Consider the following 19212-nt stretch of genomic DNA (forward strand, 5'->3'; position numbering starts at 1 on the left):
GATTCGATCCCCCGCGCCGCCCTACCCGCCTCTCCAGCCCTCCTCTACCCCCCCGTTTCCGCCCACCCCACTCCTCTCTTCTCGGCTTCCCGCCGCGGCGGCGGCTCTGGAGGCGCCGTCGACATGAAGCCCTCGCCGCACTTCCCGGAGATCGGGAAGAAGTCCAAAGGTACTCCTCCTTTCCCAAACTATTGCTTCGCCCGCCCCCCCTCGCTCTCCCTGACAGCTCGACCCCGATTTCGCCCGGGATTTCCTCTTCTGGGCGTGGCTAAAAATCAAGCTTCGTTTGGCTTGCAGATTTGGTCGCCAAGGACCACAGTTTCAACATCGCGGCCTACATCTCGTCTGGAGCGGTTCGTTCCTCGCCTTCTCTTTGTTCAGATTGCGATATTTCGGCGTTTCTGGTTCTAGGGTTTTGGGCTGGGATGGATGAACAGCCATTAGGTCTTATATCGTCTTGCTGGAAGCTACTTGGCTCAATTGTTTGCTGGTATTCATATTGATATACTGGGAATGGGGATTCACCTGATCGAGATATTTTGCTTATGTTAGTACTAGTGTATGGACTAACTTGATCATGGAATGGAACACAGCGTTGGTTTTGTAACTTCCCAATATGTATTTTGTTGAGTTGGTATTTCGCTTCCACAAAGCTGTTGAGCTGTCACATGTAGCATGAAGCCTAGGAACAAATATTGGTCATATGGTGAAAATAATGCCAAGTTAGTACTCCACATATATGGTTCTCATGTTGATGGCAATGCAACATAGATGGCATTCCTAATTTGGCGCCTTTTGCGTCTCCGAGGTTTGTGGGATTGTTAACCACAAGACTCTCTGGTAGTTGACATTGTATATCCCTTATGTTGACTGGCCCTTATGTTCACATCGCAATGTACTTTTCTAGTTTGATAAGTTTTCTAGTCAACTCTCCAATAGGATGTTATTGCTGATGCCCTGCGGAAGCATGTTGAGGAGGAAGCTCGAGATCTCAGCGGCGAAGCTTTCCTAAGGTTTATGGATCAGCTCTATGACCAGATATACGCTTTATTGCAAAGTACCGACGTTTCTGAGAATTTGCTGGCTCTTCGTGCTGTCGATGCGTTGATTGATATGCCCTTCGGGGAAGGTGCCTCAAAGGTCTCTAAGTTCGCCAGTTTCTTGAGAAATGTGTTTGAAGTAAAGCGTGACCCTGAAATCCTAGTTCCAGCGAGCACAGTGCTTGGTCATTTAGCGAAAGCTGGGGGAGCAATGACTGCAGATGAAGTTGAGCGACAGGTAAGTTTTAATTGATTCCTTTTTTCTTGAATATATGTTTTTCAGTTTGCTTAACAAGCAGTTCTTTCGTACAGATTAAAACTGCTTTAGGGTGGCTTGGTGGGGATCGAGTGGAGTACCGTCGCTTTGCAGCTGTTCTTATTCTCAAAGTACGTCGAACTTGTCAGCTTCTGGTGGACACATTCCTCCATGCAATACTTCTCGTGAATATATTTTCCTTATTCTGAACTTGGTACCGTGTTGCATTTTAAATATTATTTACTTCAGTGGATATGGGTAAGTCATATGACTTCTTTGTTTCCCCCTTCGCTGATCAAATATCAATGGAGGATCTGGGCTCCTAAACCCTGCTCCATGGGCTTACAGTAAGTCTTTGTATGGGATGGTACAGTCGTGTAGAAGATTCACAAGTAACAAACTCAGCAATTACGTAACCTTAAGTTCGCTCTCAATAACTACTCTTAGGGGGATCTATGTGTGCTCCTTTTTGCATATCACCCAGCAGAATATCTATCTAGTTCTACATTTAGTGTATTCTGCATCTTTTGGACTGATATACTCTCAGTGTGACTGAGTTGGCTCACTGTTATCTGTGAGGTTGGGTGGTGGCTAGGGATGGCTGAAACTGACACCGTTTTAAACCTTTTGAGACTGGTTAGTTGAAGTAGTTCATTTTCGTTCGCAAATCTAATCTCCACTTCCAGTTTAGCACAAAAAAATGAACTAAGCTGAAACCAGCTATACCGTTTTTGCCCACCCCTAGTGGTGGCTCTCTCCTATTGCCCTGCAAGGTATCCAGGAAGGGAATCCATGTACCAGTACCACTAGTATTCTGGGGTGTTGTGATTTAAATATTTGTTTTTTATGTGCTTGCATTAGTTTAACTTAATTCTATTTTATCTATCTAGATGTACTACAGTATGATTTGTATAAAATGTCCTTTTCCTCTATGTTTGTAGGAGATGGCTGAGAATGCTTCTACAACCTTTAATGTTCATGTTCCTGAATTTGTTGATGCTATATGGGTAGCACTGAGAGACCCCAAGCAAGCTGTACGCGAACGAGCAGTAGAAGCCTTGCGTGCTTGTCTTCATGTTATTGAGAAGCGGGAGACGCGGTGGCGCGTACAGTGGTAAGCATATGCATTTGGTTACGTACAAATCGCGTGCGGTCAGGCGTCAGCAACCTATTTATGGTAGTTTGTGAGGGCTTTTTTTTTTTCAAGAAAACGCAATGACATTGCGTTTCTTTTCATTGAATAGAAGAGGAAAACAGGCCTCCTAAGAGGTCGGAATAATGTCCAAAGCACATTCTGCTCATTTTTTAGCAAATCACTTCCCATGTATTTCTAGGATACCAATTTGCAATGTTACTAAACTGCATGTGGGGCCTTGGTCTCTTGAGCTGAGGACTCAACCAATTTGCAATGTGACTAACTCTGATTCGTTTGTGTACCACACTACCACTGATTTCAGTATGCGTACCATTGTATCTTTGCTCTGTATTTGTAGCAAATAGTAGTCAACCACTAGTTGTGACTAACTGGCATGTCGGTACCCTCTATATGAGCTAATAACACTTCCATTTTATCTATCTTATTACTTTTGTTTCATGACCAGGTATTACCGCATGTGTGAAGCAGCGCAAGTTGGACTTGGCAAAAATGCTTCTGTTCATAGCATTCATGGCTCGTTATTGGCTGTTGGAGAATTGTTGAGGTAACTTAAAGTTCTGTTTGCAGTGATTTTCCCTACAAGTTCGTCATTCATATGCTGCAAATTGTTCTCTTGGCTGTTTGCTCGTGTACCATTTTCGCATTCCTTCTACTATGGAACACATTCTAGCTCTGTCATTTATGAACTTTGATATAGCAAAACAGCATCAACCATTTTTTTGTGTGGCAGCAATACACTGTTTCCCATATTCTAATTCTATTGTTGCATGAAAATGTTGCAGGAATACTGGGGAATTTATGATGTCTAGGTACAGAGAAGTGGCTGATATAGTCCTCACGTACTTAAAACACCGGGATCAGCTTGTTCGTCGTAGTATAACATCTCTTCTTCCTCGAATTGCGCACTTCCTGCGAGACAGATTTGTGACCAACTACCTAAAGGTTTTCTAGCTACAACAATTATTGAACTAAACCATTTCGTATTCTTTTGCACCTTATATGTTTCCATTTCTTAGATCATGCTTTTTTATTTACTTGAAGTTGTAATATAAAGATAGAGCAATAGCTTGACATATGTTGTTTTCGTTCCCAGATATGCATGGAGCATATCCTGTTCGTTCTAAAAACCCCAGATGAGCGTGCTAGTGGGTTTGTTGCTCTTGGAGAGATGGCTGGTGCTTTGGGTGCAGAACTTGTGCCCAGTTTGCCCTCAATTACCCCACTTTTGCATGAAGCGGTATGCTTCAGAACCCATTTTATACTATGGTGTTCACTTTATCTTTATTTTCCTTAATGGCGTTTCTGTTTGCAGATTGCTCCTCGCAAAGGACGGCCATCTCTTGAAGCTATTACTTGTGTTGGAAGCTTTGCAAAAGCTATGGGTGTTGCAATGGAACGGCATATTCGTGGTGGATTGCTAGATGCAATGTTTTCTGCCGGCCTTTCTGATAAACTTGTAGATGCACTTGAGTCTATAAGTACTAGGTACTGTTTCTTGATTTGAATTCTCTTGCTTTATTATGTCGTTGGCATGAAAGCGTCAACTTCCCTGTTTCCTGCAGCATCCCGTCTCTACTGCCAACAATACAGGAGCGCTTGTTGGATTGTATATCTCAAGCACTTCCAAAGTCATCCACGAGGCCTGGTGCTACTGTTAATCGGGCAACCAGATCCAGCAGTATGCAGCAGTTTGTGGATTCTAGTGGTCCAGTCCTTGTCCAACTTGCTCTGCGTACTCTAGCAAACTTCAACTTTAAGGTTCGAAATGGTCCACATAGCTTTGTGATTGTCATCATCTTCGGGCTTTAAATTATGCAGTGGTTTCAGGGTCATGAGCTCCTGGAATTGGCAAGAGAGAGTGTCATCCTTTATCTGGAAGACGAGGATAGCAGTACCCGAAAAGCTGCTGCGATATGCTGTTGCAGATTAGTCGCACACTCTCTTTCTGCTTCATCTACTACACAGTTCAGTTCAAATCGGTCAAATCGTATGGGAGGAGCTAAGCGCCGTCGCCTTGTAGAAGAGGTCTGTCTCAAACTTCATCGTGTGCTCAATAATTCTGTGACATGCGTATGTGAGCTATCCTGCTCGACGCTTATTACTAACTAGAGACACCTACTATAACGTGTCTTTTTGGGAATAGCTGAGGTAAACACTTTGAAATGAGGTATTATTAGCTGAAATAACTGAAGCAACCATATTGTTTTTGACACAGTTAAGCCGAAATTAATCAGTCCATTAAGGAATTTCTTAATTTTGTACTGTCCAGTTTGAAAAACATAAGTTGACAAGGTAATATTGTTATGAAGAACCGTATAAAAGATAGCTAATAATACTACGGGGTTATTATATGAGTGTTGAGCAAGGCATATGATGAGGTTCTTTACCAACCACACTATAGATGTTGACATGTTTTCTTAGAGGGACAACGGACAGGTACTCAATAGTTTACTACTTTGAAGCAACATTGATTGACATATGGTTGCTGAACGCTTAGCTCCTCCCATACGATTTTATTAGCTATCTTTTAATACTGCCTGAGTTAAGTTTCATGTGGAACAGTAGAATTTAAAAACAATGGTTTGGAAGCAAATTTTGTATGAGAGAAGGATAAGAAAAATTGTAGAAGGGTAGAGGAGGTAGTTCGCATCATACTATCTGGTACATTTGGAGTTAAGATATTTATGCCTGTCAACATAGTTCATGATTGTTTAAGTTGCCCCAATACACGATATGGGTGTGATGATCTGGTATTTCCAGAAACATGGTTAAGTGGATAGGACGATACACTGGGTATCTTATATGGAGAAAAGGGAAATACATCACGTAGGCAACGTATGAGGATCAGAAGAGCAGCAGACTTGGTACTACAGTGACATCAGAGGATGGAGAGCCTCTACTCACCATTCCCATAACAAGTCACAATGTACTTAGTAACAGGTTACTGTCTTTACTAACAGTTCACCACATGTACTTAGCTACTGCCTACTAAACAAAGCAAATTAATAGGCTAGGCAATCATTAAATTTACAAGATAGCCACAAGGAAATCAGTGGACTGGCAACCTAAATTAACCAGAGATTAAAGCTCACCTAACTAGATGAGGCAGTGGGCTCATAGGGTGGAGTTGAGCGGTTGCATCAACTCGGGAGAGCAGGAGGTGGCATAATGGCTGGTGGCGCAATGGCTGATGGCGGTGAAGGTGCTGAGTAAGTGCATCTGATGCTGATGGAGGCAAGGGGTGAGTTTGTTGGGCTAATCCAGAATGATTTGACCTACACACAGAAAGGACCTGGAAACAGGAGGGTTGCCATCAACCGACTAGCTGTGCGATAGTCGATCATGCTTAAATCTGATCTTTGACAGTTGACACATTATTTTTTTCAAACTTGGACTTGGTTCCTGGAAGTTGCACACTTTATATTCTTATGCCATAGGCACTGTAATAAGAACTCCTCTGATATATTTTCTTTGACGTAATATAATCATGTTGACGTTCCTGTATGTATGCCTCTGCAGATAGTGGAGAAACTTCTTATTGCTGCCGTTGCTGATGCTGATGTTGGTGTTAGGAGTTCAGTCTTCAAGGCTCTGTATCGAAATCCAACTTTTGATGACTTCTTGGCTCAAGCTGACATCCTGACTTCGATTTTTGTTGCCTTAAACGATGAGGTATGCTATATAGCATGTTTATCAATTATCATATAAAGTGGGCTATTGGATGCTTATAGATATGTTACCAGATGCTTTCACCACATTTAGTTGTATAAGTATTATTTTGGAACAGGGCCCTTAGGAAAGTAGTGTTTTAGTACAACATCTTTGCAAGGAAAAAAGGAATAGTCCTTGGCTATTTTATCCATGCTTGGAAATTCGAACCCAGAAGTTTGTTGTTCTCTTTGCACTCTTCCAGTTCATGTCCCCTTTATGTAGTTGTTGGTAGAAAGTAGTGTTCTGAACATTATGTCCCCTTGCTATCATTGACAATTCTCTTATTTTTTTCCATGATTAGGAGTATGGTGTAAGAGAACTGGCAATATTAGTAGCAGGCAGATTGTCTGAAAAAAATCCTGCATATGTACTGCCTGCCCTTCGTCGCTATCTTATACAGTTGCTCACTTATCTTGATCAAAGGTTTGGGGCACTAAAATTCTTGTGCTAATGATCAGTGCTGGTTTCAAATTCATATTGTGTTACTCGAACATCATGCTTCTAAAAGATCTTATGTCGTCTGCAGTATGGATAGCAAATGCAGAGAGGAAAGTGCTAGATTATTGGGCTGCTTAATTAGGAGCTGTCCACGGCTAATACTTCCTTATATTGCTCCAATCCACAAGGTTAGTATGAATTGAGATCATTGCTAGTGTTTCTTGTGCTAGTATTATATCCTAGTTCCATGTTGTTTTCTTTCAGGCGCTGGTGGCTAGGCTTTGTGAAGGAACAGGACCAACGGCCAACATTGTGCTTGCTGCAGGAGTACTTGCAACTGTTGGAGAACTGGCCAAAGTGGTATATCTTTCTCTATCATGTGATGTTTATTTCATGTAGCCCTTCTACTTTTACAGAGGGTCCAATCAGGACTTTTCTGAAAGTAGAGGTGTAGGGGGTAAATTGGACTTTCTCTTGATGTTTATGGTTGATTCTCTTGAAATTTGCATGATTTGACTTGTGATAGTTTATGCTTTGCATGATAGGGTGGTTTTGCAATGAGGCAATATCTTCCTGAGCTAATGCCTCTGGTTGTGGATTCTCTTTTGGATGGAGGTGCTGTGAGTAAAAGGGAAGTTGCAGTAGCAACCCTTGGACAAGTTATTCAAAGCACAGGGTACATGCATTTTTTCTTCTCTCATCTCTTCACATATTGAGTGCACATTTTTTGTTCTCTCATCTCTGTACCTACTGAGTGCATGCATCGATTTTACAACAGGGCTTCAATTCTATATCCCGTAGCTGTAGTTCTTTTTTGGTTTCTCTCTTCTCGCTTTGATAGTTTTGGGGTTTGGCTGGCTTAGTTTTTTTTTGTTTGGCTAGCTTCATCTAACTTTTGTGCCATCTTGGCGTTGTCCTTCTTTTTTGAAGTTATCTTTCTAATGCAAAACATACACATTTGGGCACGCTTTTGAGAAAAAAAATCGCTGTCAAATTGATCTGTCTGCCAGTGAAAGTTTGTTATCTCTTTGTTTTTCTTATTAGTGTTAGCATATTGAGCATTATTTCCTACTCCAAACTTGAGGTTTAGAGAAAAGTAAATGTGAGTATTCACAGTATTTTGTTGACACTAGAGTATAGTGCAACAGTTCAAGAGTCATATGCCAAATGTGGAACCACCTCTTCTTTAGCAGCCTCTCGCCATGAAATTCTTCATTACTGCACGTTAGCACATTTCGAAATATCAGAACTTTGTATTTTTTAACATTCCCCTAGTATCGCTGGAAACACGAATTTAGCAGAGCTAAGCTTGTTGTCCTTTAGATTTAAGGAGTGTAGAGCCCTTCTCGATAGCTGGGTTGATTCTGTTTCTTAACTCTGTAAATATCTGGATGTATATTCCCTTCTCCTCTTGTAAATATTTTCCCTATTATGTGATTAAAATATATACTACCAAGGCCTTCCCTACATTTTTTTTGGTAAAATAGAAGTCATAGGCCAATCCTAAGATTAATGGGCTCATTGGCCAAGCCGTTCTATAAACATTTCATGGCCAATCCTAGGTTTGAGTCTTTGAGAGTCTTCCTTTCTTAATATTTCACTTTCTTGGGTGGTATCTTATCCTTTGTGTTTGGAACAGTTACATGTTTCATTTCTTGCCTTGCCAGCACAAATGGCTCTTGAGTCTTTACCCTTGATAATAGTCTAATAGGTAAAAAAAGTTAGACCGCAGGGTCCCTGTGGCCTTTTAAATTAAGAAGAAACAACCAAGGCGCACACCATGCGGAGCACATGGCTTGAATGTGGGTGGTGGGCTGAAGCAGCACAAGGTTGTGGAGGAACAGCTCCACCGTGTTGCTACAATGTGGACAGCACAAATGTTGAAGGAACCGCTTCAACGTGCTGCGCTAGATATCGCTCTAGGGGCGTAAGCTAGATATCGCTCTAGGGGCGGGGGCTGTCAAGAGTTCAATCCAAACTCTCAACACAAGATCTAATCCAAGATCTTAAAACAAGAACAGAAAGTTCTCTTTATTGATAGGTAGATGGTACATAGTCTGGTTACATAGGTAGAGGTTGGACCTCTATTTATAGGCTGCATGAGCCTTTACTACTTACCTCTACTTACAACTACAGTGTTCTAGAGAACACTACATAAGTTAGGGAAAGAACTACAAATATCCTAGTTACAACTTATACTAGAATACTCTGGAAACCACTACAACACACATAACTAGAGGACCATATTACCTAGAATATAGTGGAAGTGTGTAGAAGCTAGTACTGGATAGTACTTGTGTTTTATTTTTATTTTATTTTATATACTGTCCCTCATCATGGGCTTCGCGCACACCTGGGCGCATGCCACGAGCCAACATGTCGCCGCCCAGTCACTAATGTGCAAAATAGCTGCATTATTACGTCGAACTACTTGTTTCCATATATGCAGACTTTTTTTTACTACACATGTATTGCTGTGGCTTGGTCATCTCTTATATTCTCTGATTTTACATGGATGGCCATCAGCTATGTTATTGCTCCGTATAACGAGTATCCCCCATTGCTTGGCTTATTGTTGAAGTTGCTAAATGGTGAATTGGAATGGTCGACTAGACTGGAAGTGCTGAAGGTATTTATTTGATTGATGCTTTGCTGTTTCATGAAACTTTATGCAATGCCCTTGTCAAGAAATAATGCAATATGTTTTCCAGGTTTTGGGGATTATGGGCGCATTGGATCCTCATGCACATAAGCGTAATCAACATAATTTACCTGGTCAGCATAGAGAGGTTCTGCGGCCAACAATTGAGACTGCACAGCATATTGTTTCCATGGAAGAAATACCTACTGATTTCTGGCCATCTTTTTCGGCATCTGAAGACTACTATTCAACAGTATGATTTTATGTTACTTTTATTGGAAAGGTGAACGGTCCTGTGTTAGCCCCTTTAACCTTAATCCTCAATCGCTAGGTTGCAATTAGTTCTCTCATGCGAATTCTTCGAGATCCTTCCCTTGCAAGTTACCATCAGATGGTTGTTGGCTCCCTTATCTTTGTTTTTAAGGTAATATTTCTATTTTAAACATTTTTTTCCTTCAACTATATAATTTTTGCAGGACCACTTTAATATTTCTTTGTTTTCTCTGTGATACATTTGGATCTAGTCAATGGGCCTTGGCTGTGTTCCTTATTTACCAAAGGTGAGAGAGTCAATCTCCTCAATTGTACATCGTCCTGTCCTATGCATTTATAGTAGTCATGTTTCATTTGACTCTATTCGCATTTCACCACAATATAATCCAGATGTGATCCTGCAATGCTCATGCATGAAACATTCTAGCTGATACCCAGGGCATGACCTTGAGTTGTTTTAGCTTTCTAACTGATACATGTTACTTCTGGAATTGCGACTGATCTGGGTCGACAACCAGTTTGTTGCATTAACTGAAGTCCTTTTCATGAAACCAATTCATGATTTATGTGACAGGGTTGTTTTGAGTTTAAATTGCTGGAGAACCTTTTTTTTATCTCATGAAAACGTTGCACCTATGAAGTTTCTCCAAACAGTCAGTTGTTTTTTTCCAAGAATATCTGTGATCTCCATTTATCTAAAATCTTGGTTCCCCTTGGTTTAGTGAATCATGATCACAAGTTAAACCCCCGTAGTTCCAAGCTTTCAAATACATTAGGGTTGGATATAAGGCAAATAATTTTGCACATGTATGTCTTTGTGGGAAAAGAGAGTAAGGTGCTACAAGGTACACAAAGAAATGTCTGAAATACTTCCTCTTTTGATTGGAAGGTTCTTCCTGAGTTATTCCGTGCTGTTCGTATGTGCGAGGATGGTGGTTTGAAAGAGTTCATAACCTGGAAACTCGGGACATTAGTATCAATTGTTCGGCAGGTAAGATGGTCCTTCTAGTGTTGCCCTTTTGGTTCATTCCATTTTTCGAATGTTCTTTCTGTTGCAGTTGTTATCCAGCTTACTGATCAAATTTTCCTATTTCAGCACATTCGGAAGTATTTACAGGACATGCTCTCTCTCGTCTCCGAATTATGGACTTCCTCATTCAGCTTGCCTGCACCAAAGCGGACCATACAGGGTCCGCAGGGTTCTCCAGTAATAGTACTTGAATTTCTCTGTTATCTGTTGTTACTTTCTGTTGGCAGTATAATACTGCTGTGCACCTGCAGTTTCTAACTTTCCTATATGGGGCATACCGACATGTTTGCATGGGTTAGAAAAGAGAGAGAGATCAGTAAACTGCAAATGTATTATCAATCTTACCTTAGGCTTGATGCTCAACTTCAGTTATCCCACTTATTTTAATCGCCAAATGGTTGGTATGTTGATAATTGTATTCCATGCCTAGTATCATCTTTTGTCGCCACATGCTTCTGTGATGTGAGTTTGAGAATGGAGGGTTCGGGGTTTAGAAAATTACATAGAGACAGAATACTCCTTTTCACAGATGATGCTAGCGTGTTCTGTGGAGAGAAACTGAAAGAGTTGTTTCATTCCTTGTGCAAACTCTGAGCTGATATTGTACATGAGAGCTTAACGAAATAAGATGAGTGTTTCCAATTTTCCATATATCTTACTGACAATAACTATAAGAGTGCAAAGTTGGTGCCAAGATAGCCGTCGCAGTCCCTCTCCACACTCTCACCCACACATCTCAAAATTATTATCTCAACTGGTAAAAATTGAATTTTCAGACATTTCTAGATAATATTTGACACTTCCCAACACCATGTATTTCTGGGCAGGTAGCAACTAGTGTAGTCGCTTCGGAGATGCTAGAAAAAACTATGTTGAGTTCCTAAAAGTTGAAGTTGAATTGTTAAGTTTCTAAAAGTTATAGTTGGTAGTATTAATAAAACATATCAGGTAATAAGACAGCAAATTACATATTAATCTGCTAGATAATAACATGTAGAATTGCTAGCGAATGAAGGTAGGGCTATTCTTGTTACGACGAAGTATGCTGTTAGCTGCCATCAAGTAATATGTATCCCCTTCATTCGAAAATGATGGCATTCTAGTCATCTATTTATGCTCAACAATACATGCCTTTTTACACTTTGAAGGAGAATATTTGACAGTATTTCCTACTATACCCCTGCCACCATAAAGTTTCATGGTTTCCCAATCCACACCAAATACCATTGCGTAACTATCCACTGAAGTTGATAGTTATTAATTCCTATGAAATCCAGGATTGTGAGTTCTGTCTAGTTAGCTTGTCTTGCTGAACTGCTGACAATGATCAGTTGCACCCAAACTGATTCTTTGCCTGGGCGAGGGACTATGTTTTCAGACCATGTCTGTGAGAAGTCCAGTTTAAATGATATAATTTTAATGTATTCCTATAACTATGTCACGACCCACCGAAAATTGTTGAGTAATAGTTTTGTGATTCTGCTGTTTTCATGATTTTTGCAATTACCATCTTGCCTCTCCAGGTTCTACATCTTGTCGAGCAGCTATGCTTAGCATTGAATGATGAGTTCAGGGTGTATTTACTCCATATTTTACCAAGTTGTATTCAAGTCTTGGGTGATGCTGAACGCTGCAATGATTATTACTATGTTCCTGACATATTGCACACACTTGAAGTGTTTGGCGGTATGTATCCATTTCTTATTTTCATGTCCTTAATATATGTTTGGTGAAACTTTAACATATGTTAACTTCAATGGCACCTTTGTAGGAAATTTGGATGAGCACATGCATTTGGTTGCTCCAGTGCTTGTTCGTTTATTTAAAGTGGAGCTAGTTGATATTAGACGGCATGCCATTGTCACTTTGACTAAGCTTATACCAAAGGTGCAGGTGGGTTGACATTCTGATCCAGTTTGATGTATCATATGATTTGCACCAAAATGATCTAAGTTAAAGAAGCTTCTGTACTTCTGTATTGCACTTCATGCATCTTGATATATCTTGTCCAGGTTGGTACTCATGTATCAGCGTTAGTGCATCATCTGAAGCTCGTCTTGGATGGGTAAGGCTTATGGTTAGAAATAACTTATTATTTATAGCGCATTGTTGGTTTCTTGAGATTTTGTTATAAGTTGCTGTTTTCATAGCATATTTATGATCATCATCTTATTTCTGCTTTTTTTTGAACTGAGTTCTACTTTTATCAATTTAATACTTTTTGTTTTGTGCATCACTTTTCTTAATTTGGGTGTTATTTCCCCTCCCATGAGTAGAAACAACGATGATTTACGGAAAGATGCTGCAGAGGCGCTCTGCTCGCTCGCACATGCTCTCGGAGAGGAATTTACAATTTTCATACCATCGATTCGTAAACTTCTTGTGAAGCACCATTTGCGGGTACTCCTATTTTGATTTTATCCATGTACCCTTTTGATGTCGTGGCTTAATTCTTCATATTTTACTTGTTACAGTACAGAAAATGGGATGAGATTGAAAATCGACTACTCAGGAGAGCGCCGCTCATCTCCGATAACTTGTCAGTACAAAAGTATACACAGTGTCCACCTGATGTCATTAGTGACCCTCTTGAGGACTTTGACGGTGTTCCTTCGGAGGAATCTGATGAAACACAGCGGCAACCAAGAAGTCATCAAGTAACGTCCTTTGTTGTTTCAAATGAAATGTTATAGATTTCCCTGTATTCTGCTTCTAACTAATTGAGTTTTGAGACACCAGAGCTCACTCTTGCCCTCGAAATCTTTCGACTGTGTTCAAAACTGTTATCACAATTAAGAGGACCTTGGTTTTTGTTAAAATCGTGAAGTACTATTTGTTCAGTGTTCTTAAGTAGGAACTGCAACAACCATATATACGCACCCACTTAAATATTCACGGTGGTCACACATATCAATGCAACTAACCTGCATATGCACTTAAAGGTGATGTGACCACTTTGCTGACCATTTTCTGTTATATAGAAAAAAAACACTGTAATCTATGTCGAGATGATGCTCATATTCTTCCTATACTGTGCCTTTGCTGAGATGGATGCTCATATTCTCATCAAAACATCAGGTGTCCTTCCCAATCTCTTTCAGTTTTTCCTTCCCAACATTTATTTATGAGAGATTCTGGTAAATTGTGAGAAAAAATAAAGATCACCAATGCTATTTTGTGTTACTAGTCAATTCCTGTACCCACAGCTAAAACCACTTACGTTTTGAATCGGTTGGAGTGTTTGTTGGAAGGATTTTGGGATGCTTGTTTTACATAGTTATTCTTGATTAAAGCAACTTTGAACCTTGTGAGAGTTTTCTATTCCGAGGGCTGTGTTGCTTGCTATGTAGCAGGCTGCCATCTGTGTGTTTCTCTCTTCTTTCGCTGTTTGTAGCCACTGGGTAGCAGATTATTGTAATTTATTGTTTCGCTTCTCTTGTAAAATATGATTAAGGTAACCCCTCTAGTTTCTTGCTTATACTTAATTTAGAGTTTTGGCTGCTGCAGGTCAACGATGTTCGCTTGAGAAGTGCTGGCGAGGCTTCCCAGAGAAGTACTAGAGAAGATTGGGCTGAATGGATGAGGCACTTCAGTATTGCGCTTCTTAAAGAGTCACCATCTCCAGCTCTACGCACCTGCGCAAGACTAGCACAGCTCCAGGTGAAGCCGTTGTAGCTCTTTATAATGTGTTAGTCATGCTGTGAAGTATTTTCTGACATAAATGTCCAGCCTTCTGTTGGACGCGAGTTGTTTGCTGCGGGTTTTGCAAGTTGCTGGGCCCAAATGACTGAATCATCACAAGAGCAACTAGTGAGAAGTCTCAAGACAGCATTCTCATCTCAAAATATACCTCCAGAAATTCTTGCAACGCTGCTGAACTTGGTAATTATGCTCTTAAGATTATTTTTTACAAAATTCACCATTTGTTTGTAATGTTTTCTTTTATTAATTGTTTGCTCCTGTAAATAGGCTGAGTTTATGGAACACGACGAGAAGCCTCTTCCGATTGATACTAGGCTACTTGGTGCTCTTGCTGAGAAGGTTAGCTTTTTTATTGCTGTTTCTGCGTCTTTGGCAAATTTTGGCGATCTTCATGACCGTGTGTTTTTATTGAAACTTCTGAACTATCCTTTTCAGTGTCGAGCATATGCAAAAGCCCTCCATTATAAAGAAATGGAATTTGAAGCTGTATGTTCCAAGAAGATGGGTGCAAATCCTGTTACGGTGGTTGAATCCCTTATTCATATTAACAATCAACTACACCAGCATGAGGTTTGTTCTTGTGTCACATGAGAGGATAAAAGAGTTATCTGTCTATAGTTTTAAATCCCTTTTGTTATTTATACAGGCAGCTATTGGAATATTGACTTACTCGCAAGAGCATCTAGAAGTTCAGTTGAAGGAATCCTGGTATATTCCCTGTTACGATGACACCTATGATCCATTGCTGCTTTATTTAGTTGGACAAAGGATTCCTTCTTTCACATATTTTATGATCCCTATCTGGCATTTGTATCTATTGCATTGTAACTAATGGCTCGTAATGATAACATGGATGAGAACTTCGCTGAAATACGATTATCATTTGTGATGCTTCAAGCTTCTTGTTTTATAATCTGTTTATATTTTGTGCAATGTAGGTATGAGAAATTGCACCGATGGGATGAGGCTCTAAGGGCATATACCATGAAGTCATCTCAAGCGTCTGGCCCATTGCAAAACTTAGATGCTACATTGGGTAGGGCCATTACTTCTTTTTTTGTTGCATAGTATACTCCATTCGCAAAGCTTGTCACTTACCAATCATGAGAAATATTTTCCCTGAATATTAAAGTATCCAGAACCCCGACTTGAGCATCTTGTTAATTAGCTAATCGTGGAAGCCATTTTGGTCATTTCTGTGCAAAGCATGATTGTGTGGTGTTTAAAAAAAGCAAAGAAAATCACGTATAGTTATTTTGCCTTTTAATTTGTATAGAAATCTTTCTTTAGTATGTTATACGGATGTAGCTAACTGAAAATCATGCTTATGTTAGGGCGGATGAGGTGCCTAGCATCCTTGGCTCGTTGGGAAGATTTAAGCACATTATGCAGGGAGCAATGGACCGGTTCAGAACCATCTGCTCGTCTGGAAATGGCTCCAATGGTTGTGGATATTTCTTATATCTGTTTATAGGTAACTTGTAACATGTAAATTCATATTTTTCATATTTTTTGTTTCTATAGGCTGCAAATGCTGCCTGGCATATGGGTGAGTGGGACCAGATGTCTGAATATGTTTCTCGTCTGGATGATGGGGACGAAAACAAGCTCCGCTTGTTGGGTAATACAACCGCTAGTGGTGATGGAAGCAGTAATGGTGCTTTCTTTAGGGCTGTTCTTTCAGTTCGTTGCAAAAAGGTAGAGTATTTTCCTGTTTTGAACTCTGATTATATTCTTTAAAAATTTGATCATATTTTGCGAAATTTTGTGTTCTGTTTACAGTATGAAGAAGCCCGTGTATATGTTGAGAGAGCTCGGCGTTGTTTGGCAACTGAACTTGCTGCATTGGTATGACAGAGACATTATATACTCTTTCGTTATGATTTAAACGATTTAAATTTTGTCTGAGTTTTCTTTCCATTATGTTATTCATTTTTTGAGAATATGTCCAACTTGGGTTAGCAAGCCTATTGTATGCAAGGGAGCCTGAAATCATGCTCTTACGTAGTTCCACTGTGTTGCTACATGTTGCTTCTGCCCTGTCTTCTGCTGTGTCTACTTGTCTTCATGCCTGCGAGCGGGCCACCCATCTTGGCACAGAGTTCACCTTGGGTCCATTAGTCATGTCTAGTTCATTGTTCATTTGTTCTACATCTGCATTGGTCAAAAGCACTGATTTTGCTTCTTTTTGTCCATTGGTGAATGGAGAGTTGATCATCAAAATTTGGGTAGGCTAGTTTTACCCTTTCATAGCTGGGCAAAGGAACTGTACATCTAAACATACCCAAAGCTGATGTTCTCTGTCCCTAATGACAATAGCTATGTAATGGATTTACAGTAGACTCAATGAAATACTGTATAAAAACCCTAGGCATGTATATCAGCGCTGCATACGCCAAAGAAAATGTAAGACCTGAAGGTGCATCATTTGGCACCTTGAAGGGCCCAAAATGGAACTTTCGAATATAGTAGCACTCCCTCCGTTTTTATATATAAGGCCACTAAGTATTCCGAGCCAAAACTTTGATTAACAATTTGATCGATAAAAAATAAGTTATATAACACCAAAAACATATCGTTGGAAACATCTTTATGAATCCAATGATGTACTTTTGGTGACATATAAGTATAACTTATATTATGTTGGTCAAAGCTCCACTTTGAAATGTTTGGTGGCCTTATATATATAAACGGAGGGAGTAAGAGATTGTATGTTGCATTGTCTAAGATCAGGCATTGATTTGGGAATCAGAGGAAATTACTGTACGCTGGACAGATGCATGATAACAGGGGTTAAATTTGCTAGTGGATACAAATTATACCATTAAATTATCATACACAGTTCAAATAGGGAGTGCATTGCTTAGTCTGTTCCGATTTGTTCTGTGGTTGTGTACTCAAATGGTATTCACTGTTTGGGTGATCGCAGCAATTCTGAACTTTGAAGTTCAAAACAGTAAACCCTGCTTGTATTTTGTTCAAAGTTGAGCTAAATGCTGTTGTCCACACTAATTTTACGCCCATTCCAAGCAGCGCCTCACCTTACATCTTAAAGTGGGCGTACAATCAGAGAGAAACTTTCGGAACTCGTACATTCAATAAAATACAAGGATATAGTATAGACGCAATAACCAGGGGAATGGTGTTTTGGCACATGGGAGCATATGCTCCCTTTATTTTGAAATGCATGTTACATACATTTTGAAATTTCAAAAAATTGAAACGAAAAATTCGAACGTACATCTTCACGTGCTACGCGCTCACAAAGTTGTTTCATAAAAATCCGACTTGTCGTGTGACGTGTGTAAAAAAGACAAAATTCAATGCTGAAAATAAGGCTTTTCAAGAGATAATTTTTCTCTTTTTTACACAGACCACAAAACATATTGGTTCCTCGCGAAACTTGATGAACGTACGTATATTGTGGAGATGTACATGTAGAATTTTTTGTCAAATTTTTTTGACATTTCGAAATATAACTTTCTGATAGAGGGAGCATATGCACCCGGGAGCCGAATTGAATTTCCGCAATAACCAGTCTTTATACTTACTGCAGTGAACTATTGTTAGCACTTAGAATGCGCTTTCTGCTCTCAGATGTGTATCTAATTCTGTTCAAGAATTTAATTGTTTTACATACCTTAGTGCCGTGTTTTTCTACATGAAAGTAAAGGGGGGATATTTTGGTCGTTTTGACCAAAAATTTATGGGAGGCTTTCTTGTGATGAACTGTCTGCACTTTAATAGGTTTATTAACCGTGTTTTCCATCAAAAAAGGCTTATAAACTGTTTGCAAATTCCTTTTGCCCTTCAGTATACCAATAATTATCTGTTGCTCATTTGTTAGGTACTTGAGAGTTATGAGCGTGCTTATAATAACATGGTGCGGGTTCAGCAGCTTTCAGAACTGGAAGAGGTATTCTAATTTTGGTTTTATGCTCTGAAGAAAGTTAGTCACTGTTTTACTAACAAAAGGTGTGTGATTCAGGTGATTGATTACTGTACTCTTCCTATGGAAAGTCCAATTGCTGATGGGCGAAGGGAACTTATCCGTAATATGTGGAACGAGCGCATTAAAGGAACAAAACGGAATGTCGAGGTCATATGATTTCTTTGCTAATGAATGCTGTGTTGTATAGCCTGCATGATTCTTGTTCTCCATATTGACTTCAGAAAATTCCTCAGGTGTGGCAAGCCCTACTTGCTGTTAGAGAGTTGGTTCTTCCTCCTAATGAAGACAGAGATACCTGGATAAAATTTGCGAAACTTTGCTGGAAGAGTGGACGTATTAGTCAGGCTAAATCTACTTTAATCAAACTCTTACAGGTGAAAATAGTACTAATTGACTCAATGTTAATCAGGGTGTTCCTGTTTAACTTCGCAATCCTCCTTATAAAGCAAATAATTTCTTCTAACACATGCAGTTTGATCCGGAATCTTCTCCTGAATTGACACTGTATCATGGGCATCCTCAAGTAGTCCTGGCTTACCTGAAGTACCAGTATGCTGTTGGAGACGAGCTTAAACGAAAGGATGCATTTTCTAGGCTACAGGTAACTTTGTTTTGACCTTTTACTCTGACAATACATCGCAGCGCCCATATATTCATATGTTCATACTGATGCACCCTTGTTTTCGGTGGGATAGGATTTGTCTATGCAGATTGGTACTGCCACAAATACTTACTCTGGAATGTTAGTAAGTCAAGGTGCTGTATCTAATGCTGAAGTACCACTTATTGCTCGTGTCTATTTGACACTTGCTAGCTGGAAGAGAGCACTGTCTCCCGGGTTAGATGATGATGCCATTCAAGGTCTGAAAAACAGTTTTTTCACTCATTCTTCGCCTTTCTTTAATTTCCAATAATTCTGAATATTTTTTGCCAGAAATATTGGTTTCATACAAAAATGCCACACTAAGTGCCAAGGAGTGGGGCAAGGCATGGCACTCTTGGGCTTTGTTTAA

At 39.8% G+C, this 19212-nt stretch overlaps 1 protein-coding gene across 1 annotated transcript in view; it reads left to right on the forward strand.

Moving 5' to 3' along the window:
* The first annotated feature begins 4 nt into the window (after nt 1-4).
* LOC124648759 (serine/threonine-protein kinase TOR-like) overlaps nt 5-19212 on the forward strand; it is a 19714-nt gene continuing 506 nt past the window's right edge. The window contains exons 1-42 of the mRNA XM_047188469.1: nt 5-169; nt 298-353; nt 940-1278; nt 1353-1427; nt 2238-2410; nt 2898-2996; nt 3235-3394; nt 3546-3689; nt 3765-3937; nt 4015-4210; nt 4280-4477; nt 5972-6124; nt 6465-6586; nt 6690-6789; nt 6866-6961; nt 7147-7277; nt 9128-9230; nt 9313-9495; nt 9574-9666; nt 9767-9802; nt 10405-10506; nt 10612-10722; nt 12069-12231; nt 12317-12438; nt 12558-12610; nt 12822-12945; nt 13020-13202; nt 14053-14205; nt 14275-14427; nt 14515-14586; nt 14683-14817; nt 14894-14955; nt 15186-15283; nt 15582-15691; nt 15772-15945; nt 16030-16095; nt 18095-18163; nt 18236-18346; nt 18433-18573; nt 18672-18800; nt 18895-19060; nt 19134-19206. Coding sequence (XP_047044425.1) covers nt 124-169; nt 298-353; nt 940-1278; nt 1353-1427; nt 2238-2410; nt 2898-2996; nt 3235-3394; nt 3546-3689; nt 3765-3937; nt 4015-4210; nt 4280-4477; nt 5972-6124; nt 6465-6586; nt 6690-6789; nt 6866-6961; nt 7147-7277; nt 9128-9230; nt 9313-9495; nt 9574-9666; nt 9767-9802; nt 10405-10506; nt 10612-10722; nt 12069-12231; nt 12317-12438; nt 12558-12610; nt 12822-12945; nt 13020-13202; nt 14053-14205; nt 14275-14427; nt 14515-14586; nt 14683-14817; nt 14894-14955; nt 15186-15283; nt 15582-15691; nt 15772-15945; nt 16030-16095; nt 18095-18163; nt 18236-18346; nt 18433-18573; nt 18672-18800; nt 18895-19060; nt 19134-19206 — 5246 coding nt within the window. The 5' untranslated portion in view covers nt 5-123. The remainder of the gene's footprint in view (nt 170-297; nt 354-939; nt 1279-1352; nt 1428-2237; nt 2411-2897; nt 2997-3234; nt 3395-3545; nt 3690-3764; nt 3938-4014; nt 4211-4279; nt 4478-5971; nt 6125-6464; nt 6587-6689; nt 6790-6865; nt 6962-7146; nt 7278-9127; nt 9231-9312; nt 9496-9573; nt 9667-9766; nt 9803-10404; nt 10507-10611; nt 10723-12068; nt 12232-12316; nt 12439-12557; nt 12611-12821; nt 12946-13019; nt 13203-14052; nt 14206-14274; nt 14428-14514; nt 14587-14682; nt 14818-14893; nt 14956-15185; nt 15284-15581; nt 15692-15771; nt 15946-16029; nt 16096-18094; nt 18164-18235; nt 18347-18432; nt 18574-18671; nt 18801-18894; nt 19061-19133; nt 19207-19212) is intronic.

Source organism: Lolium rigidum, chromosome 4 (genome assembly GCF_022539505.1).
Source record: "Lolium rigidum isolate FL_2022 chromosome 4, APGP_CSIRO_Lrig_0.1, whole genome shotgun sequence".
Taxonomy (NCBI): Eukaryota; Viridiplantae; Streptophyta; class Magnoliopsida; order Poales; family Poaceae; genus Lolium; species Lolium rigidum.